Source organism: Lytechinus pictus, chromosome 7 (assembly GCF_037042905.1).
Source record: "Lytechinus pictus isolate F3 Inbred chromosome 7, Lp3.0, whole genome shotgun sequence".
NCBI classification, from domain to species: domain Eukaryota; kingdom Metazoa; phylum Echinodermata; class Echinoidea; order Temnopleuroida; family Toxopneustidae; genus Lytechinus; species Lytechinus pictus.
Window position 1 is genome coordinate 2,131,307 of NC_087251.1, and position 27,187 is coordinate 2,158,493.

The following is a 27,187-nucleotide window of genomic DNA, read 5'->3' on the forward strand; positions in this document are numbered from 1 at the left end:
GTCTTTTTCCCCAAAATGCTATATTTTTTTTATTTGGCAGCCATTTCAAAAGTCTATAGTTTTTTTGGGACGCACTGTATATAAATAAAAAATATATCACTTTGGGGGAAAACACTTACATATATGGAAGCCAATAAAGTCAACTTTCAAATGACACTAAAAAGTTCATGCTTGAGCAAGCACTGCCCACTGAAACAAAGGGTATGAAAATTAGGGTGGGCAGGAAAATTAGCCTTCCAATTTCTTTCAGTTTTTGAGATGCGAGTCCCTTGGAACTTGCAAAGTTGAGGGTGTTTTGATAAATCAATGATCAAGCATTATCAATTCAGGTTTTTAGAGCAAATTTCAGGAATTATTAAATTGAAATTTAATGCATGAGTGAACATCAAATACAATTTTTCACTTTTTCAAGTGGATCTCAGCAATGTGTTCATGGAAGTCAGAATAGGGATAGGACTTAGGCATGTTAGGTGGGGAAAGTAGGTTGACGAGATATGGGTCAACAGAACACTTAACCCCTCTCTACCCCTTTCACCCCTCCTGAGAGACTAGCCTTGCTAGGGTGAGCAGGAATTAGCCTTCCAGTTTTTTTAGTGGTGAGTCATTTGGAACTTGCAAAGTTAAGGGTGTTAAAAATACTGATGAATTGAGATCAGTTTTGGTTCTCTAAACAAATTTCATGAGTTACTAATTTGAAATGTAATGCATGAGTAAACAGGAATTGTAATTTTAGTGTAGCATTTTTAGTTTATTATGTGGATCTTATCAAGTGTGCTTGTGAGAGTCAGAGTAATGTGATGGTACCTGTTACATGCAAGGGGGTGAGATAGGGTAAGACCCCGGGGGGGCCACTTCCATTGACGAGTGGATACCATGCGCGACCACGGGGTCTCGAAAAGCACCCTAAACACGTATTTTCCAAATTCTGAAAATGCACCCCTTAATAAGTATTGGCGTCTGAAACCCTACCCTTAACAAGTATTGGAAACAAAACGATACTCTTGGCAAGTATTCCCTGAAATGAACCCCTAAACAAGTACAGTGATGGGTCCGTCGGTCGTCGGTACCTTTTAATACACACCATTTGGTTTAGTACGGCCCCATGCACCTTCTACACCTCGCGCAAATCGGACTCTAAACACGTAGTGCTGGGGCAAAAAGGACATCCTTTATAAAACATTTTAATTTTGTTTTATCATCCCCGCAAATATGACCCTAAACACGTAGCTTTCCTAGCGAAATAGATACCCTTTTTTCATTATTTTTGTGTTTTTGACACCCTTATCACGTTACGTACGTAACGTGCCCTATCATGAAAAAGACATCCTTTTTACGTGTTTTTTTGGTCGCGCATGGTATCCACTCGTCAATGTAAGTGGCCCCCCCCCCCGGGGGTAAGACTGGGTTAAAGGGGCATTCTTCTTTGTGTTCTCTTACAAATTACATGTCATGTACTCAAACCCGCCCTCCACCCCCTTTCTTTCTCCTGGATTGTATTTAAAACTTAAATGCCAAGTGACTGATGGTTGATGGGTCTTTCTTTTCCATTGAATGATTATTAAGAACTTGACTAATTATGATTTATGAAATTATTTATTGAAAAAGCTGAATGTTTGATTGATAATTTATTGAAAAATGTGAATATTTGATTGATCACATTGATTGAGTTGATTTATTAACAGATTGTTGATTGAATGATTGATAGGTAAAAGTTGATGACCTAATTTTCAGAATTTATTATCAAATTGACAGTTCGCTCTGCACTTAATGCATACATGTAATAGCAATCAGTCTCAATCTCAACAGGAGGGGGGAGGGACGGACCTGTAGGAGGGGGGGCTAAACGTTCTGTCGACCCTTTTCCCATCAGCTTATTTCACCCACTGAAGTCGTTTCTTACCCCTATTCTCCTGACTCCAATGAACCCACTGCTGAGACCCACATTGTAAAGTTAAAATGCTGCACTAAAGATTGCAATTCACGCTCACTCATGCATGGAATTTCAATTTGATAATTCATGATATTAACTCTAACAATTTAAAGTGATAATGAATGACCATTAATTCATCACAACACCCTCAAGTTTGCAAGTTCCAAGGGACTCGCCTCTAAAAAACTGAAAGAAACCGAAAGGCTAATTCCTGCCTACCCTAATTTTCATATCCTTTGTTTAAGTGGGTAGTGCTCACTCAAGCATGAATAGTTTTCCAACATTTTGGTGTCATTTGAAAGATGACTTTATTGGCTTTTAATATATATAAGTCTTTTCCCAAAAAGTGATAGACTTTTTATTTGGCAGCCATTTCAAAAGTGTATAGTTTTTTTGGGACGCACTGTATATAAACATTCAAGCCAACACTTACTATAATATACAATTAAGAAGAAAAACAATGATAATTAAAAATGAAAATGATGATGGTGGTGGTGGTGGTGGTGATTGTGATGGTAGTGGTGGTGGTAGTGTTGGTGGTGGTGGTGGTGGTGGTGGTGGGGAAGTTACGACCTGATGCAAATATTCGAGGTTCAAGCCCGGCTGGTCATGACTTTCGAATGGTGATGTTAAAGGTCGGTCCCAGACTTAAACAATCATATCTGATTGATATATGTATAACCTCAATTACACTCACCCCACCCCCAAGAAAAAAAACAATCTTTTGCACGATTGTTGTACCCAATAGTACTATTCAAGTGAATGGGTGTCTGCGAGAGAGTGAGCAACAGAAAAAAAAAGAAAATAAGCTTTTCCATAAGTGAAATTCATAACATTTTGAAAAAACAAAATATATGACAATGCAGTAAGTGTGTATGCGAGGGAATCTAAGACTTAGCGAAAACCTGCTATTCATGTCGTTAATTACACGAAGCACTTCAAAATATTGTTTGATATTATTGCCTTTCTCTCGATTCTTAAGTTTGTCAAATACTTTGCTCTATCTAATCCAGAGTTAAAGGCCAAATCCACCCCAGAAAATGTTGATATGGTTCAACAGAGAAAAATCAAACAAGCATAACGCTGAAAATTTCATCAAAATTGGATATAAGAAAGTTATGCCATTTCTAAGTTTTGATTAATTTCACAAAACAGTTATATGCACATCCCGGTCGGTATGCAAAGGAGGGAACTGGTGACATCACTCACTCACTCACTATTTTCTTTTGTATATTATTATATGAAAAATTCAATATTCTAATTTTCTCCTCATTGTCCTGTGAAACAAAGTTTTATTTCTCTCTGAACTTGTGGAATTACCATTGTTTAATATTCTATGGTTCAGTCAACCTGGTTCTTATTGTCAAATCTGTAAACATTGAAATATTGTACAATTCAAACAATAAAAACAAAATAAATAGTGAGGGACATCATCTACTCTGTCATTTTCATGTGACTAAATTATGCATATAACTATTTTTTGAAAAATAAGCGAAACTTTAAAATGGACATAACTTTCTTATTTTACATCCGTTTTTATCAAATTGTCAGCATTATGCTTGTCTGATTTTTCTCTATTGATTCAAATCAACAATTTTCTGTGGTGGACTTGACCTGATTCGCGCCCTCTACGACATATCATCTTTCTTCATCTCCCTAAAAATGATTGTTGTCAATACCATGCAGACCCGATTGCAGATAAATGAAACTGATTTATTCACCCCCCCCCCTTCTCGTGCACGAAATAAGAGGACGGCTCCCCTCAAGACCAAACCAAACAAAAGAGGAAGATAAGAAAAGAATGGAAGACATAAATTGTTTTCAGTATGTTGTTCTTTAAAAAGGAAAACGGTTCATTTTCTCAAAATATTATGAAATGATTATTTTGCATATTACTTATAAGTAGAAAATGCTCTTCTTTCTAAATGCTTTCCCGCAGCCTTATATCTGTACCAATCTTTGCCAGCGGCTTTTCTTCAGCAATTTTAATGCACTATTTCTCGGAAGCCAGTATAAAGATTCAGAAGCAAGTATACGACTATACGGTCGTCCACCCTAGCAAAAATTTGTCATTTAATTGAGTTGAAAATTAAACAAACAAAAATAACTCGGCTGAAATTTCTTCAATATCTGGTGTAAAATGCGAAAGTTATGACGTTCCGCTTAATTTCACAAAAAATCTATATGCACATCCTGATCAGTATAAAATGGGAAAGCCGATGAGTCACACACTCACCGTTTTTTCTTTTGTATTTTAAATATCTTACTCTTTTCTTCATTATACCTTAAAGCAACATTTGACTCCTTGAATAAGTGGAATTGCCATTATTGCAACCAATAATGATGATGCTTCCTTCATTGTCAAATCTGCAAAAGAAATAGTGAGGGAGTGTCATCACCGATGTCACTATGTTAGAGGAATTAAAAGAGAAATCATTTTCATTTATTTTGTTGTTCATAACTCTAGAGGATATGAGAAATTACCCAGTTTGACGAAAGAAATAAAAAGTAAAGAATTGTTATGGCCTACAGCTATATACTATTCAGCTAGAAAAGGAGGTTCTAGATATCTCAGTTATAAGTCTCGTTACACTTACTCCACTCAATAGTGTGTGACAATAGTTTGTTTTGATTGCATATTTAATGAGGAAGTGGTATCCTTAGTAATGTTGAAATTAATGTACAAAAGGGATTGTTTATCTCACGGTAGACAATAGTGTCAGATAATATCAGAAATGATATAGTCATTGTCACAATAACAGGAGTCCACAAAGGAATGGGTACACCCCCTTTCTGCGTTTCTTAAAAGGCCTAAAGCTGCGAAAATACACCGTACAAAATGAAGTGCTAATTTAGCACTTACGGTGCTTGTATAATAGTGTCTGCACTACGAGTGCTGATTTTCTAGTTCAACAAATTTAAACTAGAAAATCAGCACTCGTAGTGCAGTCACTATACAAGCACTGTATTGTGCTAATCAAAATAAGCACTTCATTTTTTAAATACCATGCAAGGCGGGTACAGATAGGAGAAAAAATATCAAAATCTGTAAGAAAAAAGCTTTATCAGCATGCCAAGTAAAAATAGGCCTATTCATTTTATCAACAGACGAGAAAATACAATGGACGGTATTCATATCGACTTAGTTTAAAAATCTGACTTCAAATCCAATTCATGTTAATAAGGCCACACCCTGAATTGCATTTTGTCAACACAATTCAGTTGTAACAAGTTGTAAGAAATCTTAGGTTTGTTTTCAAAAGAAAAATATATTTGATGGTGAATGGGTTGTTAACCACGCCCACCATGGCTCCTCCATTTGGTTTGTACACAAAAGTCGTAGTAAAATACGAAGTAAACATGGGAAAACGTGCAGGCGCTCGCGTGGCCATCCGCAAGGACCGTAATATCAGAGATAGATTGCTTAATAGCTTTTCGTAGTATTGCCACAAAAATCTCAGTTCTCCCCGATTGTTATTTTTAGGCCTACAGTTTCCAAAAAAACTCTTGATAAGTTGATCTACAGTATAGGCCCATGAGCCGGAACACTAATTCTACAACAGTACAGTAGTGTTCCGGCTCATAGGCCTATTTGGTGTGTTATCATTTTGCCCTAATTGGTCCACCCTTTGGGTCCACCCATCGCTTGAATGCCAAAATGGCCCAATATCACGCTTCTTTTATTCATTATACCATATTCCATATACTTGTCGTAGTTTATACTTTTTGGTACAATATATTAATGTTTTATACTAACTATAGCACCCCATTGGAAATAAGCCTTTCAGCTTTCATGGGCTATCCTGTCAAGGTATTCTTCAATTTCATTGTAATCCCCTGTGATATTCAATCAATCAGTCAATTATTCTGTACTTTGTTAAAATTAATGGAAATTTGTTTATTACTAATAATAGTTAAAATGTTACACATTTTGTTGTCTTATCTTATTGTAAGTCAATTATTTTTCCTTTCCTGATTTATATTTTACATGTATTTCTATGACTAGGGGCCCCTCTGCCACCGTTGATAGATGATCAACGCTGAGTATAGGGCAATCCTTTCGTCTTTTTTTTACTGATCATTGTAAATATATATCTTTGTTATTGTTTTCAATTGACGGGAAAAAATACAATACGGTACAATATTATATAGACAGCCTCGTAGCCAGGGGACGGTTGGATGGTCGCCCCCAAAAAGTCCCCCCAAAAAAGAATTAAAGAGGAAGGTAAAAAAGGAGAAAATTAAAAGCGAAAGGGGAAAGGGGAAATCTCTTAATCTTTTTTTTCTCACCAGAATAAAAACCTATAAGGAAACATTAATTATTTATCTTGTTAAATTCATACATAAATTTTGCTTCCGATCTTCGCGCGACGGAAAATAATCATTGCATTTCTCCTATAGTTTCCCACACCGTTCCTCTAGCCCTATAGCCTCTGAGTGCTAGTGTATTTCTTGTCAAAAAGTTTAAGAGTATACTTTCGAGGGCAATTCAGTTAACTTTTAGGGCAGTTCAGGGGCGAGTCTAGCCTGGCGTATTGGGAAAAAACCTGATAAAATGATGCGAGCGAAGTGAGCAAGCAACGGTTTCTACATTTTCTTTTCAAAGATCAATTTTTGTGATATAGTTTGACATAATATTCAGAAAATATTCTTATTTCACCCTTCTCTCTATCATTTTGTTTCCTTGTTTCCTTTTTTACCTTGGTCGTGGAATTTTTCACTAAATTAAAGAAAAGTATAAGTTATGATGCCATATTTTGAGATATCATTTCAAATTCCGAATACAAAATTGAGATTTATTTTGAAAAGGTGAAAACATTTCTTACTCGTTTCGTTCACTCGATATTTAAAGAATTTTTGCCACACAGTCACAAGTCAATTAAGCTAAGCTGTGGCCTTCCCTTAATTGTTTTGATTCATAAGTGGAGCGTTGTGGCCCAGTGGATTTAGTCTTCTGACTTTGATACAGAGGGTCGTGGGTTCGAATTCCAGCCATGGCGTAATTTCCTTCAGCAAGAAATTTATCCACACTGTGCTGCACTCAACCCAGGTGAGGTGAATTGTTACCCGGTATAGGAAGAAATTCCTTGAATATGCTTTGAGAGCCTTGGCAGCCCAGCTAAAGCCGGTGTAATAATAATAGCAGGGCCCGCTGGGAGAACAGTTTTCGGAACTGAAGTGGCTTCCCTGGGTAAATATACCTATATTATTGTTATAATTATTATTATTAATTACATTGACTACTGCATTCAATGATGACACTTTGTTCATCGTAACCTTGTCTATGTTGGCCATGTATATTTTGACCATTTAATTCAAGTAACCTCCTCTTATTAATTCACCCCCCCCCCCCTCCCCTTCTCACACCACCACCAAACCACTTGCACTAGTACTTTTTTCCACATCCAGACACGAGATATCTATCATACCAGTGTATGTGTGTTGAGCGAATCCGATTGATCCATCTCTCTCTCGATGACTCTTTATAGGTACCAGCGATGTTATGATGAATGAAGAATTAGAACGGCAAGACAAACGTGGTCGACGTGGTGACATGACAGTCCCTGAAAGTGACTTTGAACACACCATTTTCTTCTCATTTTCGAGTAACTCTCAGCGGATATTTCGTTTTAAATACCTGAGTAAGTATAAATTTTAGTGCTCTTATACTTTGTCCATTTCTATTGCCTGGTATTGACCGAATTAATGATTTAGATCTAAGTTAGTGTGTGTAGATGCAAGATTATTCCAGAATGAACGTGGGCATGCCAGGGACTGCCGGGTGCCAGTGGCAGGCCTCGACAGACCCCGGCGGCCCGGCCTGTGCCTTTCCTGGTCGGTTTGCGGCGGGACTAGCCAGGAGGCTTCTAAGTTCTATCTAATGTTAGAGAGTAAAAATCATTTACTAACGTATGCTTACTCTCCACGGAGCCAGGGATTAGGTCTGATTCATGTGCGTGTACCGCGAAAAAAACTGAAAATTCTGCCCTAAAATAAAGTTAACTTAACGCTGGTAGGCCTACTTAAGTTAAAGTTAGAGATTTCTTCTTTCCTTCTATTCAAGATTAGACAAGAAGACAAAGAAATCAAGATGGTCCATGGTGACGTAAACACTGTACACAGTGGCAAGTTTTCCCAGTCTTTTCATATTTTTCTTGTTTTTTAAATGAATTCTTGTTTTAAAATGAAATCAATATTGCAGAAATGTCAGAAATGAAGTTGTAGGCCTATACCATTTACATGATTTAGGGCTAGATCTTTTAGAAGGAAAGTAGAAATCTGGATCTGGATGTATACGATGCAGCGCCCTCCTGGGCATAAACGCTTTGGGTACTTGACCTGGATTTTGCCGGGACCAGCAGGTGCAATACACTGGGTGAACACCCTACTCTTTGACGAATAGTGTATTGGTTTTAACGTGCATAGGTTGTACCTCTCCTATACACGGGACCAACATTTGCGTCCTTTCCGATGGACGGAGTGTTTTCCAACTGTATTCACACCTGCACTGAATACAGTGGTGAGGCACGCTAACACTCAACGCTATAGCATCAGATTTTTTTGTTAGACGCGTTTCGGCATGAGCGGGACTCGAACCCCTCACGTTGAGATCTACGATCTTATCCGAAACATGCGCTCTAACCGACTGAGCTACTCTGCCTCTGCCCCCTATCGGGGGCGAAAGTTAGTGTTTTTTTGCAGTACACGCACTTGAATCGGATGCAATCCCTGGCTGCTCCATGGAGAGTGAGCATATGTTAGTAAATGATTTTTACTCTCGTGGAGCCTCCTTGCTCCAGGTGGGACAGACACACTGGGTGATTTCAAGTCTGATGTTGGCCTTGGTGTTCTGTTCTGGATCTGGAAGTATACGATGCACGGCCCTCCATCCAGGCCTTATGATGTGCATAATACCTTGGACACATTTGCTCTACGGCGGCCATATGGCATAAGGTATAATGTATAAGGGTTTAAGTAATTTGTTCGAATTATTCTTTACAATTGTTACTTTGTGAACTGTAAATTGTATGAATTTAATTTGAGAGAAAAACAATAAAACATCTTTTTTTTTTAATAAATAAAGGGGGCCTTTAGGGTGTTTTTTTTTCGTGTGTGTTTGTTTGTTTTAAGGGGGTAATATTGTAGCCGTGTTCAGAGAGGTACTTGCCAGGTACTTACAGGCTCTGCCATAGTAAATTTTGATCCTTTTATTTTGCAAAATGAGTATGGAGACTGTACACCTAGATTGGAAGCATTTCATCAACATTTGTTGTTGACTTTTTCCTAATAGCTTACATGTATGTGTGGCAATATCCCCATATATATATATTTATTGGGTTAAATTTTTAAACATGATTTTGCCAACCCCCTCCTGTTATTTTTTCCATAAAATTAATTTCTTATGGCTCAAAAATCATATAGTGTGATCTATTAATTAATATGATTTTGCTGTTTTTTCACAGAAGCATGTTTAAAAATACTCATAACTTTAATTATGTTCCTTATTCTTTTGCTTCTGTCAACCTTTCACCTGCAGATCTGAATTCATCACAGTAATTCTATAAGCACAATTTTGTATTGTCACACTTTGACTTTCATAAGTACAGGTAGACAGAATGTGACAGAAAACAATCTTCCAGAGCTAATGAAGAAAGGAACAGTCTTCAAAGAACTGAATGAAATCAATTTAAAGAAAATATAGAAGATACATGTAGATTGACATTTCTTGCATGTAAAGGTGTGAAATTTTAGCAAGTTTTGAGCAAGATTCTTTTTACTGTCAAATGGTTGTCAAAAATAGGAAACCATTTATGCTTTTAACATTCGTTTGAATGGCATTTAAAAATTTTGACTCCGCCATTTCACAGGGTAAACTTTCTACATGTAAGGGGTGTTTGCAAACTATTCGAAAAACTAATGCATTTTTGTTATTAATAGATCAATTTTAGCTGTAACAAATCAGTTCCTTGTCAAAAGAAACAGATCAACAATCAGTTGACAAATTATTGATTTGTGGACTCCATAATTGATTTTCAATTGATTGCATGTTTCTTTCAATGCCCCATTTGACTTAGCATTTGAAAATGACATTGCTTAAAGGTCCAGTCTACTCCAGAAAAATGTTGATTTGAATCAATAGAGAAGAATCAAATGAGCATAATGGTGAAAATTTCATCAAAATCGGATGTAAAATAAGAAAGTTATGACATTTTAAAGTTTCGCTTATTTTTCACAAAATAGTTATATGCACAAGTCAGCGATATGCAAATGAGAGAGTAGATGATGTCCCTCACTCACTATTTCTTTTGTTTTTTATCGTTTGAATTGTACAATATTTCAATTTTTTACAGATTTGACAATAAGGACCAATTTTGATTGAACCATAAAATGTTAAAACTATGGTAATTCCACATTTAAGGAAGAAATAAAACTTTGTTTAACAGGGCAATGAGGAGAAATTTTGAATATTTCACATTTCATATAATGAAATACAAAAGAAATGGTGAGTGGATCAGACTTGTGGATGACGTCATCAGTTCCCTCATTTGCATTCCGTCCAGGATGTGCATATTTTGTGAAATTAAATGAAACTTAAAAATGTCATAACTTTCTTATTTTACATCCGATTTTGATGAAATTTTCAGTGTTATGCTTGTTGGATTTTCTCTTGTTATTCAAATTAAGTTTTTGTTGGGTTGGACTTGTCCTTTAATGGTAGAATGAAGGCCTGATATTGATAAGTGATAATCAAAATTAGAAGTAGAAACATCACCATATTCAGGGTGTAGAATAATTTCATATCCCAGTTCATTATGTATAAAATTTATGTGAATTATATGAATAAGGCTGTTTTCTTTCCCACATGAATATACTGGTAGTCTGATTCCTATTCTCCAGTATGTGTCTAAGGTTGTGAATTGCCTTGATAATTGATGAGTGTACTTTCCACTATTCTACATGTACCAGCAGTTTTATACCAAAACCAGCTGGAGTAAACTACAGGAAGTGGAATAGTGTTTATCCTAAGGCTTACAACATATATGATGGTATTGATTGAGGTTTAATTGTTTGGATATTGTTCCTTTAAAAAATATCTGAATTATTCAGCACCAAATATGATTTTAACCATTTTCAAACTTTGTTTCACAGGCAGACAGGCTTGTACACTGAATAGGGACTATTATGTCTACCTTGCTAGATAGTGTTGACCTTTATGATAAGATTATTACTGTTCAATAATAAATAAAAATTTATATGTACATGTATTTCTCCGAAACAGAAATCAGAAAACCTCTGAAAAAATTAATTTTGCCCAATCAAAGTGTATTTAGTTGTTATGGGCTGGTGGTTTTATGGACATGTTCTCATTATACGATATCAATAATTTTCTTGTCCTGTATCAGTGGGTAAAATTATATGAAAGACACAAAACTTGGATGGTCTTTATGAAACAGGTATGTAGTCCTGCAATCACAGGTTTGATTGTATTCAAAGAACTGAATAGTTGGTATTAATATAGTTGGTTTATAAACAGTTCTAGAGTGCAAGCACAATCAAACTTTGTTCATTTCACTAGTCACCGATAATCTTTCAGTTACTGTAAGAGTTACAGTATGTAGAAAAATATAAACTTATTCTATCACCAAACACTATTTCTGGCCCATCCTAAGAATTTTTTTTTTGGCTTTCAAATTCATTGCATGAAATCATTCTTAAATTCTTTTTGTAATTTGAGCAAGACTTTGGGAAATGCTCCAATGGATAGTGTTGTATAATAGTACATCTTAAACAGTTTTTGTTATTCTTTCAGGGGGTTTAATTGAACCCAGTATCAACCATGTTTAAAGTGCAGGCATCTCGTGCTAGCACTCTCCTACCTCGCATACGGGAAGCATGGCAATTCAGACAATTACAAAAGACAGCCACACCTTACTGTGCAGTACTATCAACCAGTGGTCTCCATGGCAACAGATACCGATCGACCGTTGTACAGGAGCAGCCAGCTGAAAAGAAAAAGATTGAAAAATTGATGGTTGCCAATAGAGGTAAGAATTTTTTTTTAATTACAGACATGGAAAAAAAAACACTACCTATATTTTATATTCTGGATTATATGAACAGTTTCTTGTTTAGTTTCTGTTATTTAGGTTCTTGTTTAGGTTCTGTTATTTTAATTGATGGAAAATAAATACAATACAATACAATACAATTTGATACTTATGAATATGTTAGAAATGAATTACCTGTATATTTGGTTTGATCAAGGTCTTTTCAGTTGTGTATGTTTAAAGTCAGTTTAACTATTCGTTGTGATGTTCAACTGAAATTACACCAATGTGATGGGAATAGAGTTGCTTGTAAAATGGAATAACGTTGTAGATTGAACGTGAATACAGTTTGATTGCTAGAATTTATACAATAGGAGTGAAGTAAAAATTATTTGTAATGAACTAACTTGAAATTCGATTGGACGATAATATTGAAATTGCATCATTTAGTACTTTGATAAGTTTGAATCAAATTAGCTAGAAGTGATTAATATTTTGGGGGGTTATTTTGATATAATGGATTGAGGTACCATAACTTTCTCCTCAATATGATTTCAGGTGAGATAGCAATTCGAGTATTTCGAGCATGTACAGAGTTAGGGATCCGTACGGTTGCTATCTATTCAGAGCAAGATAAAGGTAATATGCACAGAGGCAAGGCAGATGAAGCATACCTGATAGGAAAGGGATTACCACCTGTGGCTGCTTACTTGTCTGTTCCTGAAATCATACGAATTGCAAAGGTAAGATTTCATATATGAACTCCAATCAATTGGGTTTTTTTATTAGCAGTCTTGCAGGAGGAACAGTATGCCACAGTCAAAGGAGAAATGTAATCACCACAGATATAATAATCTCATCTCCTAAACCAGAAATCTCTATTACACTGAAGAATTGGTGGTGTGTTGTTTTTTTTCATTGAAATGTATTCAGTATATTGAATAGCATTGTATATTTAATGATATGACCTGAGATAGTGACAAATAGTAGAAAATAGATTTTTGTTTATTTAAAGCTATCTTTATGGTGCCACAGTTGACTACCATGGAAGTTGTTATGATTTCCATGGGGCTCTTCTCTGCATGTTTGAGATTATACTATTATTATTCATTCAAAGATTTGAAAACACTGTTTATAATGCTTAGAACATGTTGCCATGGACACATTGCCGCTTGACCCTAAAAAGACTGGGGGGGCTGATTCAGCCCCCCCTCGACATTTTTCGCAATAAATCTGTAACGCGAAAAGCTGGCGCCGCGCCGTTCCATGACTTTTTTCTTATAAGTCTTGCGCAACTTTTGAGACCAAATTTGCGACGCCCTGGTATGTGGTTCCAAAATTACGCAACATTTTGTAAGTGCATGTCGACCCGAAATTGCTCAAAAACATGAATTTGTGTACAAATCCAATGCAAATTGTGTTTTTAGCCAAAATTCATGTATCATTATTTTCAATTCAACTAATCAAACTCAATTAATTTCGTCTTGTTAATGGTCAGAAGAAAGTAGCGGACGATTTCCATTGAAAAAACAATAAAAAACCAAAAGTTGAAAAAACAAGGAAATACATAAGAAATTTTAAAAACAATAAAATACATAAGAAAAGAATTGTGATATTGAATTTTTTTTAAAGTACATTTGATCAGAATCCTTCAAAGAGTCTGTGAATAAAAATTAGCAGTTTAGAGGCCTTATTTAGTTAATTAGAGCAAGTATTTAATTTTACTTATTTATTAGCATAATTAATGAATTATGAGATTTTTCGGAAAATTTCATCCTACAGTGTTGGAGATTATGCCATGGGTAATGCACGTGCCAATTTTCATCGTGATCGTGCGGTCGACGGCCAAAATCATAGGGGGGGGGGGCTGAATCAGCCCCCCCCCCCCCCCCCCCCCCCCGGTCTTCTTAGGCATCAAAATAGCCCAGTCTATTTAGGGTTAAAGGACACAGATTTTTTTCTCTCAGTGATTCAGATTTCTACTGCCAATATACATGTACATGTATTCAACAGTGCTGTGTGTGCATAAAATATTCATGGCGCTGAGTGAAAATTTATTGAGCAGAGCCACTCACTATGGAATGATTGTCTATGAATAATTCAGGAAGTGATATAATTTACTGTTCTTTTTATTGTACTTCTGTTATGGTTGAGCTATCCCTTTAAATGTTATTCAAGTACCTCAATGTGCACTTTTGAAGTTCATGATACCTTGAGACGAGACATGGTCAAAGATTGTAAAATATCCCTGTTCATTGGAACCCTGCCAGTTTCTCTGTGATGTTTTCTAATCATTTTAAAGCTCCAATAAAAGGCATAATTTCTAGCAAAGTATAGTAAGTTTTCTCTTTAGATATTTTTTTCATAAAACAATACAGCGTATACATGTATAAAAGTCTCCATGCTACAATGAAGAGATCCCCCTTTCCAATTTCCTTTTGAGCAGTCATGATAAAGGATACATATACCAGTTTGGTACAAAAGGAGCGATGATGACATTTTATTTCTAATGAGGTTGTGCATGGAAAATGCTGAATTATATTAATAACCAGCTGAGACAACAGTTCTTGGGTTTCACTACAAACACTGGAGCATGCATGCATTATTCAAATTGATTTGCAGTCTCCTTCAGTTTGATGATTAAAGTATATTTTATCTACCAATATCAAATGCAAGGGAAGTGTTGTATTGTTTTCCAAATTACAGTTTCTACACTGGAAAAGGAATTTGAAAAAAAATGCTTTACATCTATTCTTGCTACATTTTTCTTACACAACATGTTACTCAAAATTATCCCCCAAAAATCCTAGGCTGGCAGTTTTATTATTTTTCAATTTGGCTTGATCATGGGCAAAAAATTACTTAGTTGGCATACATCATCTATTTGTTAGCATGTTTCAGTATTTCAGTGAATGTCAAAGCAGTTAACAAATTGATTTTCCTGTTTGTCAGTAAACTGCTCAAAGTCCTGCCAAGCAGTTTAAATTCATAATACATTATATTTATTTACCAGGTCCATGGGACCAGGTCAGTGGTAAACTACAGTCTTTGCCCAGTGTCATTATCATGACACTCCCCATGTGATACACTGTATTTGAACTTAAATGATTACAATGAACATGTATCATAAGGCAAAAAATAATTTTATTTTCGAGGGCGACTTGTCACAACCTACTGCGTAAATGTGCAACATTCCAGGGCTGTTTTGAGCATTTTCAGGGGAAAATTACCCCAGCCCGAGTTTAATTTTTTCCCAGGGACACCTACATGTAGTACAATATGTTAATCAAACAAGGTGTTAGGTACATGTATCCATTACTGTACATGGATGTAATGTAAATTAGCCACTGTTGGTTGGTTTCTAATGGCTTTATGGATTTTCAATTAGCTGACTTCATGTACATGGTTTATTGTATGCAAACAATAAGGTGCTAATTGGATCACTGAAAAGGACTAATAGCTTGATTGAATAAAGGATTACATTCTTTTGATTAAAGAAAATAGATGTAAAAAGACACAAGTACATTTCATTGACATCTTGACAGTTCTGTTGAGAAGAAATTTTTGGTCTCACAAAATTCTCTTTATTCAAATTCAACATTAATTTCAACTTACACCTTAAATGATAGTGTAAAGTATTGGAATTGAATGAAAGTTGTACATGTTATGATAATTTGAACAAAGTACAGTGCACTCTATCATGAATATTATTCATACTTTCATATCCTGTAGCCTACAATATTAGTACTGAAGGGGGTTAAAGATAAATTCCTTTCCTGCTTGAGCACCTGTATGGGTAGTGCAGCTAAAGCTGGGGTGATATTAGCAGCACTTTGTATCCTCAGGCAAAAAGTGCTTTCCCCCAAATAAATAGGCCTACAGCTATTATTATTCTCAATTTGAGTACTTACACACCAAAATGTATACAAAATTAATAATGAATTAAAAATTATCAATGGGTTGGGGCCTTGCTCACTATGCTGGCTCACAAATGTAAATTTTCTTCTTCTTTTTTTTTTTGTTATTTAGCAACACAAAGTTGATGCTATTCATCCTGGATATGGATTCTTATCAGAAAGAGCAGACTTTGCCAAGGCTTGTACCGAAGCTGGTATCAAGTTCATTGGTCCATCACCTACAGTCGTACATCAGATGGGTGACAAGGTAGAAGCTAGACAAATTGCTATAGCAGCAGGTAAACAAATGATGGGTACCCTATGATGTTTGGGGCAATGGATCAGTGATAAATTATATGAACCTGGGGCGATTTACATTTAGCCTTTAAACTGTAAAAATTAGCCCCCATTATGAATGATAATTTGAAATGAAAGTAGGTAGAGAAATAATCACCAGTAGATTTTTTCCACTCTGTAAGGCACCCCTTGACATTTATACATGATTATGTGATAGTTCTATAACACCAGTTTGGTATGATGTATGGAATTATCCAATTTTTGTCTCGCCCACCAGAGGTGAAGGCGAGACTTAGGGATCCAAATGTCGTCCGTCACAAACCTAATGACACCTAAATCCGCAACCGTTAGTCACTTTTCAACCAAACTTGGATGGTAGATGGACTGAGGAGACCTGCATGTTATGCTGCAGTCGGAGGTCACATGGTAAGGTCAAAGGTCATTTTCAGGTCAGCGTTAAAGTTTACATGCAAGACTCTCTTATGACACCTAACTCCGCAACCGTAAGTCACTTTTCAACCAAACTTGGATGGTAGATGGACTTGGGGGACGTGCATGTTAGGCTGCAGTCGGAGGTCACATGGTAAGGTCGAAGGTCATGTTCAGGTCAACGTTAAAGTTTAAATGCAAGACTCTTATGACACCTAACTCCGCAACCATAAGTCACTTTTCAACAAAACTTGGATTGTAGATGTACTTAGGCGACCTGCATGTTATGCTGCAGTCAGAGGTCACATGGTAAGGTCAAAGGTCATTTTCAGGTCAACATTAAAGTTTACGTGCAAGGCTCTTATGACAAGTGTTATTCCATCCCAGTCATTTCTTTATGAAGTTTTGATACAATTCTGTTACGTGCCCTCGCAAATCACGGTATTTCTGGTTATTTTCGTAAGTGGGCGAGACACAAAATCGCTTTTGCCTTGTATTTACAACCTGTTTTTGTGCTGTTTGGCCTATGTAATCTTATCTAATTTTCAAGTTATTTGGCTGCAGTCTAACTTTTCTTAGACCATCTTATAGTGGGGAAAATCAATTAAACCATTAAAACCATTTTGATTATTGAATATGAATGAGACATAAGCCAAGTTATATTAGACCTGATGTTGATGGACCTAAAGACTGCATCTAATTTTACTGGTTTTATATGATCTGTGAATTTTCCCAACTGGTATTAAACCAAAATGGCTCTAAACCAAATGAGGTACAACCCATATATGAACGGGAAATATGTAGCCAAAAAAAATGGCATATATGTAGAATATCTCAATAGCTATCATATTTTAATAAATCTTTGACAATCTATTACATGATAATCATAATATCATATATATGTTTTAACTGTTTTCTTTGTAGTACTTGAATATTTATCAGAAATGCCCATTGTAGGACTATGATAATTTTGTCTCCTGATGATTTGTTATGTGGTGCAGGTGTACCGGTAGTACCTGGAACCAATGGTCCAGTCACTACATCACAAGAAGTTGAAGAATTCTGTGAACAGTATGGTTTCCCAGTTATCCTCAAAGCAGCATATGGAGGAGGAGGAAGAGGAATGAGAGTCGTCCGATCTATGGATGTAAGTTAATGTAATGGTTACTTGATAGTGGACAATACTTGTGAAGGAGATTTACCAAATCTTATGGGCTTTAAAATGTTACTGCACCTGTGTTCTGAATCTGTCTATATATCTATCCAATCCAAGGTTGATTGCAACATCCCTCCATTCCATTCAATATTTTACCATTTGGTACACTCTTCCAGCTTAAGCAACTCTGAATCTAGACTTGTAATTTTGAACAAATTTTGCTAAGTATCATGAATACTTGATATGTTTATTTATCTCATGTTTGAACAGGAAGTGAAAGAGAACTTTGAAAGAGCATCGTCTGAAGCTTTGTCAGCATTTGGTGATGGATCAATGTTCATTGAAAGATATATAGAAGAGCCAAGACATATTGAAGTACAAGTACTAGGTAATAATGTAGAATATTAATTGGAAATGATATGGCAAATATATTGGAAACTTATCTTCAATGCAGTTATGAAAATATTTTGTAATGAAAAAATTTTTTGTGATATATTATACTTACTCACCTGTAGCATGTTATTTGTAAACTGATTTTATGAGTCTATTTGACCAATTCATGTTTGTTTTCTAGTATAATGCAAAATATCTCAATTATGTAGCAATAACAGATACAAGAAGATGAAAATTAATTTGGGAAAAGATCACATGTCATGAAAGTTTTTTTGTGTGTGAAATCATCGTAGATGATATGAAACAGTTGAAGTAGGTATAACACAATGTTACTGTAAGGTTGTTATTAGATAGATGACAAGGGGGGAAGGGGAGGGTTAGGAAAGGCGAAAAGATTAGACTATAGCTCTGTCAAAATGGGTGGTAGTGGGGTCAAGGGACAGAGCTGATTCACCCCCTAAGTTGTATTAAAAATGATCATTTGTCTTCATCAAGATCCAAGTAATTAACCCATATTAATGTTGAATCACAGGTGACAAATTTGGAAATGTCATCCATCTTTATGAGCGTGACTGCTCCGTGCAACGTAGACATCAAAAGCTGATTGAACTAGCCCCTGCCCCTATGCTTGACCCCGCCCTGAGGAACAAGATGACGTCTGATGCTGTTAAACTTTGTCAGTCAGTCAACTATGAGAATGCTGGGACTGTTGAGTTCCTCCTTGATAAACAAGGCAATCATTACTTTATAGAGGTCAATGCAAGATTACAGGTGGAACACACTGTCACTGAAGAAATTACAGGGTATGTATGTATGGATGAATCTGCTTAATAAGTTGAATCTATTGGGACATCGGAACTTGAAGAAGTAGAAAAAACATGTTCGGCATAATCTGGTCTGCAAATTGCTTTGACTTCGGTGGTTAAGTTACTTTAGTCACTTGACATATAGAATGGTACTTAGGCATTTTGGATACTCAATGTTTATGCCACTCCTATATATATCTCATATTTAACTCCAAGTCAATGGATTTCCCAATGGTTAATTTTGAGAATGAAAACCAATTAGAAAGACCAGTTTAAGTTCAGTCTTTTTTTATGGGTCAACTGACTTATGTATCTGATTTATAGGTAGTCATTCCTAATTTCTCTTAGAAATAAACATCTGCAAAACAGTGACGATTTTTGTCTCGCCTGCATAGCAGAAAGAGACTATAGGCGCTGCTTTTCTGACAAAATCTTAACCAAGGTTAAGTTTTTGAAATGTCATCATAACTTAGAAAGTATATGGACCTACATGTAGTTCATGAAACATAGACAAATGGTAATAGTGTATCACTGAAGATCCTGCCCAAGTTTCAGGTCACATGATTAAGGTCAATGAACTTTGACCATGTTGGGAGTATTTGTGGAATTGTCATCATAACTTTGAAATTTCATGATCTAGGTCATGAAAACTTAGACTTAAGAGCAATTAAGTATCCCTGAACATCATCTGTGCATTTCAGGTCACATGACCAAGATCAAAGGTCATTTAAGGTCAATGAACTTTGGCCATATTGGGGGTATTTGTTGAATTGGCATCATAACTTTGAAAGTTTATGGATCAAAACATGCATTTTATGAAACATAGACATAAGGGTTATCAAGTATGTCTTGCACATGTCTAAGGTCACATGATTATGGTCAAAAGTCATGTTGGGTTAATGGACATATTAATTTATTATCATATGAGTGTTTTCTTTTGGTGAATAATTATTCAATAGCTGTTTCAAAGTCAGCACTGTTGCTATATTGAATTGCGTAATGCAGTCGAGACAGCCAGAGGCGTTCCACTTGTTATCATGATTATCATTATCATTATTAATATTTTATATCCTTGTATTTGTAGTGTTGACCTTGTTCAGTCTCAGATAAAGGTTGCTGAGGGATACAGTCTTCCAGAGCTTAGTCTATCACAAGATGATGTACAGATACAAGGGAGTGCAATGCAATGTAGGATTACAACAGAGGACCCGGCTAAGAACTTTCAACCTGATACCGGCAGAATTGAGGTATAATCTTGGTAATCTTTGTTAATGCTCTCATCATCTATCAATCTACTGTATGACTAAAGTTTATTTCTGGTTGTGTGATTGAACTAACAGAAATCTACTCTCACTATGATAGTGCTTCAAAATCAATGACTCAATTCTGCTGTAAACCATGTGCACTGAAGTATGATTGTTACTACACACAAAGGCTCAGCCGCATGAACCCTTTGAAGAAAAAGATTATTAACACTGAGAAGTCAATGGGGAAGAAACAGGATGTTATTCCAAAAGAAAGACTGTTCAAACATCCAGGAGTTGGAGTTTAATTGTCTTAGGCACAATAGAGGATTACTTTAAGATCCTAGACCAGCAAGAGGAGATTATCATAACAGGAAGATCTTTGAATATGCAGTATATCATGTTTTGCGGAGGTGTAAAAGCCATTAAAATCCTTATATCTGACTAATGTTTAGCACCAGTTTCTTGCCTTTGCTAGCGATGACAGGTTGTGTTAAACAAACTTGAGAACGCAGCCTCATTCATTACCAGGGGGAGTTATCAGTTCTTCTTCCACCAGTCACTGGGAGTTTCGGCCTGTTATAAACAATACTCCCTCTTGGTGATGAGTCAGCAGTGCAAAGCACCACCTTCCCCTCTGGTAACAGATAAAAAAAGTTGCTTAAATTGCTGGTTACTCTCTTCCTTTGGACATACTTGGTCCAAATCCAAGCAGAACCCTTCTCTGCTGCCTCAGAAGCAGCCCTACAAGCATGCTTATTCTCTCTATTTGAGATACCCAACTCCCGAAACCACCTAGGCAATGATTTTGCTATGAACCCACGACAGCCAACCTCAAAGGGGAAGCAAAATACCTTCCAGCCTGTACACTCTGCCACATTTTTAGAATATCCTCCCAAGGGACGGTCAACTCTCCTAGGACTACTTCCTTAGCAGAGTCAGTTCACAAAACAATATTGGGGCAAGAGATTTGTAAGCATCACATGCTGTGGGAAACTCCCTTTTCCATCCAGGTTGATTCTAACTTTTCTTTCATGAGCTGGAGACAAAATACTGGGCCTCATAGACTTTGCCTTTGATCTATGCTTGGCCCCCTTCTTCACAAAATCAATATGGAGCATGCCCCCATTAGCAACACCCTTCCCAGAATTATGAGACGTCACCCTCTTTGCAACCTTCAAAACTTGATCAAGTATACACCCCACAACACAGGCTAACCTAGCATGCACTAAGTATATGCTGGAGCTGGAGGGTACTTGTCCCTCCACAAGCACTACACTTGTCAGGCTTGTTATACTACTTGCTGAGGTTAAGGCGTAGGCAAGAGATTGTAGGTCGAGCGAACAACGAAGGAGATTCGAAGTGGCTCCATCTGTCATAGCACAGACCATGTCAACCTTCTGGCTTTCGCCCCCTTTCACTTCGTCCAAGAACCCTGCTGGGCCTGGCCAACTGCTGTGCCCCATCTCTTCTCATCTTCTCTTATCTCCTGCATGACAAGGAGAATGATTTGTCATGATGTGAGTTACATATTTTCTGAATCATGACAACTCTTCTGAATATAGAATATAGAGTTGAATTATTTTTATAATTTATTTGTTGGCTGTTTGTTTCAGGTATTCCGAAGTGGTGAAGGAATGGGTATTCGTATTGACAGTGCCCTAGCTTTTGCTGGTGCTATAGTATCCCCTCACTACGATTCGTTACTGGTGAAACTCATCTCTCGATCCAGAGACCATCAGAGTTCAATCAGAAAGATGCTCAGAGCCTTGGCTGAGTTCAGGATAAGAGGTGTTAAGGTATGAAACAATTCAACATTCAGTAAACCTGTCTATAGAGGCCATTCTAGGAAGACAAAACGATGTTGTAGATTTTTTACCAGGTAGTTTTGGACAGGTTTTTCAAGTACATATTCCAGTGAAAAAACGTATTTCATAGAGATAATATGACCTTTATTGAAAGGTTTTCGTAAAAGAGAGGTTCATGTGTTTTAACTTTAGCAGAGCTGACTGACAATTATTTGAGGGTTTGATATTGAAAATATGTATCTAGCTACTTTGGAAATGTTCAGTAATTCACATTCCGAAGATAGAAATTGCTCAGCATAACGCAAAGGCATGCTAAGTGACTCCTACTTAAAATTAAAAATTCAAATTGCGAAAGTGATTTTTTTTTCCCATGTGTTTACATAATTTTTTTTTCTTGTCCTCATGTTTTTTTTTCTTGTGAAGAAGTAGTTTATTAAAGGAAATTAATTGAACATGCATAATTATTGTATCTGAATTATATTACCTTGTATTAATTTTGTATGGAAATGAACAAAGAATTGAATTGGGTGTTATAAGTGACACTGTGTTATACAATTAATATATTAATACATTCTTTCTTTACAGACAAACATACCATTCTTAGAGAACGTGTTACGCCATGAGCAGTTTGTATCAGGTCAGGTGAATACATCATTTATTGATGAGAATCCTCATCTCACAAGAGAATTCAAACCAAGTCAAAATAGAGCACAGAAACTTCTCTACTACTTCAGCAACCTGTTGGTTAATGGTCCTGCCACGCCCCTTGCTACCGCTCTTAGACCACCTAATGTTACCCCACCCATTCCAGAGGTACCATTTGGTGAGTATCTTTATAAATCTTATCAATTCAATCTTGTAAATATAAGGGAATAGCAAATGTCATTGAAATCAATGCAGTAAGGAATAAGGATTAGAAAACGTTTACCGTTAACAGGATTCTAATAACTGCCTCTAGATTAGAGCAGTCATTGATATCTCATTACATCAATAACAAATGTAATCTTTTCTCCCCTCCCCCTTGCCCCCTTTTTAACTACAAGAGCAAAATTTACAACATGTATATGTTTTACAAAAGCATCTAGGAAAAAAATACCCTGCATAGTTTTTACATCATTTCATAAAAATATCAATATATGTGCCAGTGCTTCTTATTATTGAATGAAAGGGAATGAGTATTATCATTTTATAGTCCATCTTGTACATTGATCCCAAGTAATCATATTTTAATGTTTCCCACAAGTAAATGTCAAAGGAAAATTATTTTACTTGTTGGTTCAAAATAGTTCAAAAATTGATATATTACTAAACACTGCTGCGTCCATTCTCACTTCACCAAAATGTAGATTTGAGATTGACATTTCCTTCAATCATAAATGCCTTCATACTATGATTCACCCAGCAATTGACATACATGTATGTGTAATGTCTTCTCAACTCCTTGCCTGATGGAGTGGCACTCTACCTAGCTCAGTAAAGTAGAGCATAAATAATCCTAACATGAAATACATTCTTCATTTATATACTTCTAAAATATTCATTCTGTCTTTAAAAAAAATAAAGGATAAGTACAACCTTAATCGTAGGATTCAAGAATATAAGTGATTTTAAGCTATATTCAAATTAATGTTAAAATTGCTTGCTCTGGGCTTATTATAGGAGAAGTGAGTGGAAGCTATCATGTAAATGGTGAGTTAAACCTGTGAAAACTCAAGCATTTGCATCCCAATAAATGCTGGTTGGGATGACATTCTTGTACCAATTCTTTGGGTAGTCTGCAGAAATAGACCTTAGTGATGCAAGCATGATCTTTCTTCTTTTCCTAAATTCTAATCAGGTCAAGTTTCAAACTAATCTTAGTATTAATCTATGACTTGTAGTTAACTGTAATATTCTTTATGTCATCAATATATTAATTAATCAATACACGTATTTAAAGATTCTATATAATATTCTGGATGGTGTAGCTTTAAATTGTGCCAATTAATGTTTTCAAGGCTGTTGGTAAAGATATATTCTGAATTTGTTTAGTTATGATTAATGAATATCTGTTGCCGTTAGATGATTCTTCTCAGCTTCTCTATGTATTGACAAATGAAGTATTCAGATTTTGTAAAGAGAGGAGAGAAAATATTTATATCATGTATGTGCTGTGACTTGTAAAAACCCAACATGGTGAGATGCGGTGATTGCTCTGGTGCTTGGTTTAATTATCATCTAAATTCTTCTGCCTTTTGAATGATGAATGATCAATGATGGGACGCAAGACTATGTTCACATTTGGTGAAAGGTTTCTTTTATATTGCTTCTTCTGCCTTGTGAAAGATTAGCCATCAGTTGTGGGATTAAAGCCTGTGTTCAGATTGGTGATGTTGCTCTTTCTGTCTACTCATATTTCTTCTCTTCTTTCCTTTCTCTTCCTTTCTTTTTTATTGTTACAGAGTGAATGGGATGCTGAATTTGGATGCATTCTACAAGTGCAAAGTTTCAATATTAATAATAATCTTAAGTAAATCCTTATCATTCTTACAGTCTTCTTATCAGCATGAATTATAGGTTGTCAGGCTGAGATTACACCTTTTTATCTGCCCTACCACCCTCAGTATCACAGTTTGGTACACATACTCTTGGGTTGAACTGAGAAATAGTTTCCTTTGCTTGGTCTTCTTTACTAATGATTGGTTGTTTCAAACCACATTGCTGAATGATTCTTTGCGTTCCTTTGGTTTTATCTATTGCATTTCCTTCATGTTTGAAAATTCTGCCGATAGGGACATGACCCATCAGGTAGTATCAAGATCAGTGTTGGTGTTAACAGGATCTTTTACATCAGCACAGCATAAATATGATTAGTATGATTTAAACTATTATTTTAAAACTCAGATTAGGTGTTAAAGTGTTAGAGAAGGCAGTGTACAGAGTGCTTCCAACACCAAAAACATCACCAACCATGAAACCCCCATTGTATTGTTGAGGTTGTTTTCAATATGCAAGAAAATGTCTTGTTTTAGATTATCTTCAATGTCCTTCCGTCAATCTTCTAACTTGTAAAGATCATCAGAAATGGCTTACCCTGCTTGTTGATTTTTGGCTCATCTCTTTCTGAATAATTCATCTATAGCAGAAGAAAGTTTTTGCAGTTGTGAACGAAAATCATTTATCAATCAGCCATTGGTGTGTGATATTAATTATAGTTCCTTTTTCACAAATGCTAACTTTTCAACAATTCTATGTCACTGTTTCAAATTTGAATGTATTTTATCATCATTATATCTACATGTACTTAATGATTACTTTTAAAATCAGAGATACTGTTTTTCCAGAATTACTCCTTATTTTCCATTTCATATATTGCAAAATCTATTAAGGGACTGTGCATGACAATTCCTGAAAGATTATGTTTTCAACTTTTCTTGGATCCTTTTTCGATCACAAAAATTGTTGCTATACATGTAAAATGGTAGCCATACACATTTATTTTTATTACCTACATGTACCTATTGTATATAGATATACAGCTCAATATCATAGAGTACCATATTATGTAAGGTATGATATGTTATCAGAAGGGAGTTATTCACATTAATTATTTGTATTTTTGTTCTTTAAAACTTCCTTTTATACATATATATGGGACACTTTTAGATCCACAATTGATGTAATTGAAATGATAGTAATTATCATTAGACATAATTATTATGACTGGTACAATATTTATCCTGTAAATCTAATGTGTGTTACTAAATACATATATATTTGGAACTAATCCCTTTCCTTTTCCATTGGAGATACCAATTCTTCTGATTTCATTAATCATGGTTCAGACATCAAGTTAATAATATTAAATTCAATACTGTTTGTAAATATAAAGAATTTATATGTGGGAACATGTACATCCATGATTTTTATCATTTTGTTCTAATATGTTCATGTTCACCTATTTATCAGAATACTAGGTTTTGACCAGTTAGACACCATCAGAAAGCAGGAAGAGAAATTTCTGACATGACTTTCATAGTCCTTCCTTGCCAGTCTCATATTGCACAAGGTCCTCGAGTTGTAAGGAATTACCTAGAAAATTGTTTTAAGAAGTATTGTACTTGGCATCTGCCTGTCAACATATGAAGAGCTCACTTGCAAAGTCCATTTTTCATCAAATTTGATTTTTATGTCTTAATGTATAGATTTTTAGTATAAATAATTTATTGGTTGGATTGCTTAACTAAGCTAGTCGTACAGACTGTTTCACCCTAAGGCTCATCAGCGACTGATGAGCCTTAGGGTGAAACAGTCTGTACGTCTAGCTTAGTTAAGCAATCCAACCAATAAATTATTTATACTCAGCCCCTACACAGTCGAGCACTATTAGATATTGCAGTATATCACTATATACTTACCTACCTAGATTTTTAGTAGCTCTATAAGATGATACCAAAGAAAAGTTGAAATTCCTATTAAAAAGTGAAATAAAATGGCAAAGAAAAATCACTTTTTTTTCAAAAGGGGTTAGGTCCATTTCAGTTTAGTTGCAAAAGGGGTTAGGTCCACACAGAATTTTTTTGGAAAAGAATATCTTTAAAGATATTAAGACAGGTAGATTTCTCTTTTACCCAATTTTATGATCTCATGGTAGGGTATCATAAAAATTAAGTTTCGCATAAGAATATCGCAATATGGGAGAATTAAAAAAATTGTTTTCTTGGAGTGGACCTAGCCCCTTTTGCAACTAAACTCTTCTGAAGAACTCATTTGTCAAAAGGGGTTAGGTCCATTTTTTAATACATTTTATTGTTTTCTGTCTCTAAACCTCAAAATTTTTAGTCACTCTGATGATACCAAAGACAATTTGAAATTCAAATAAAAATGTGAATGAAAGTGGCAAAGAAAAATCACTTTTTTAATCAAAAGAGATTGGATTCATTTCAGTTTACTTGCAAAAGGGGTTAGGTCCACAATAATAATTTTTTTAAATATATAGAAAAAAATTGAAGACAGGTAGATTTCTTTTATACCCAATTTTATGTTCACATGATAGGGTAGTACGTCATGACAATTCAGTTTCTCATAAGAATATTGCAATAAGTGAGAATTAAAAAACATGTTTTTTCTCGGAAAGGTCCAAAGTGGACCTAACCCCTTTTGCAACTAAACTCTTCATATAATAAAAAGTTAAAATTCT

The 27,187-nt window shown here is 35.5% G+C and overlaps 1 protein-coding gene across 3 annotated transcripts in view; it reads left to right on the forward strand.

The window, feature by feature from the left end:
• The first annotated feature begins 7,442 nt into the window (after nt 1–7,442).
• LOC129265160 (pyruvate carboxylase, mitochondrial-like) overlaps nt 7,443–27,187 on the forward strand; it is a 37,317-nt gene continuing 17,572 nt past the window's right edge. The window contains exons 1-11 of one of the 3 annotated variants that reach the window (XM_064101596.1): nt 7,443–7,572; nt 11,742–11,976; nt 12,538–12,722; nt 16,009–16,174; nt 17,603–17,748; nt 18,028–18,145; nt 18,683–18,953; nt 20,041–20,203; nt 21,817–21,999; nt 22,594–22,831; nt 23,668–23,697. In XM_064101596.1, the coding sequence (XP_063957666.1) occupies nt 11,769–11,976; nt 12,538–12,722; nt 16,009–16,174; nt 17,603–17,748; nt 18,028–18,145; nt 18,683–18,953; nt 20,041–20,203; nt 21,817–21,999; nt 22,594–22,831; nt 23,668–23,697 (1,708 nt within the window). In that variant the 5' untranslated portion in view covers nt 7,443–7,572; nt 11,742–11,768. Of the gene's footprint in view, nt 7,573–8,793; nt 8,885–11,741; nt 11,977–12,537; nt 12,723–16,008; nt 16,175–17,602; nt 17,749–18,027; nt 18,146–18,682; nt 18,954–20,040; nt 20,204–21,816; nt 22,000–22,593; nt 22,832–23,667; nt 23,698–27,187 lie in introns of those variants that run through there. The other 2 variants (XM_064101598.1, XM_064101599.1) reach the window with 2 other exon arrangements.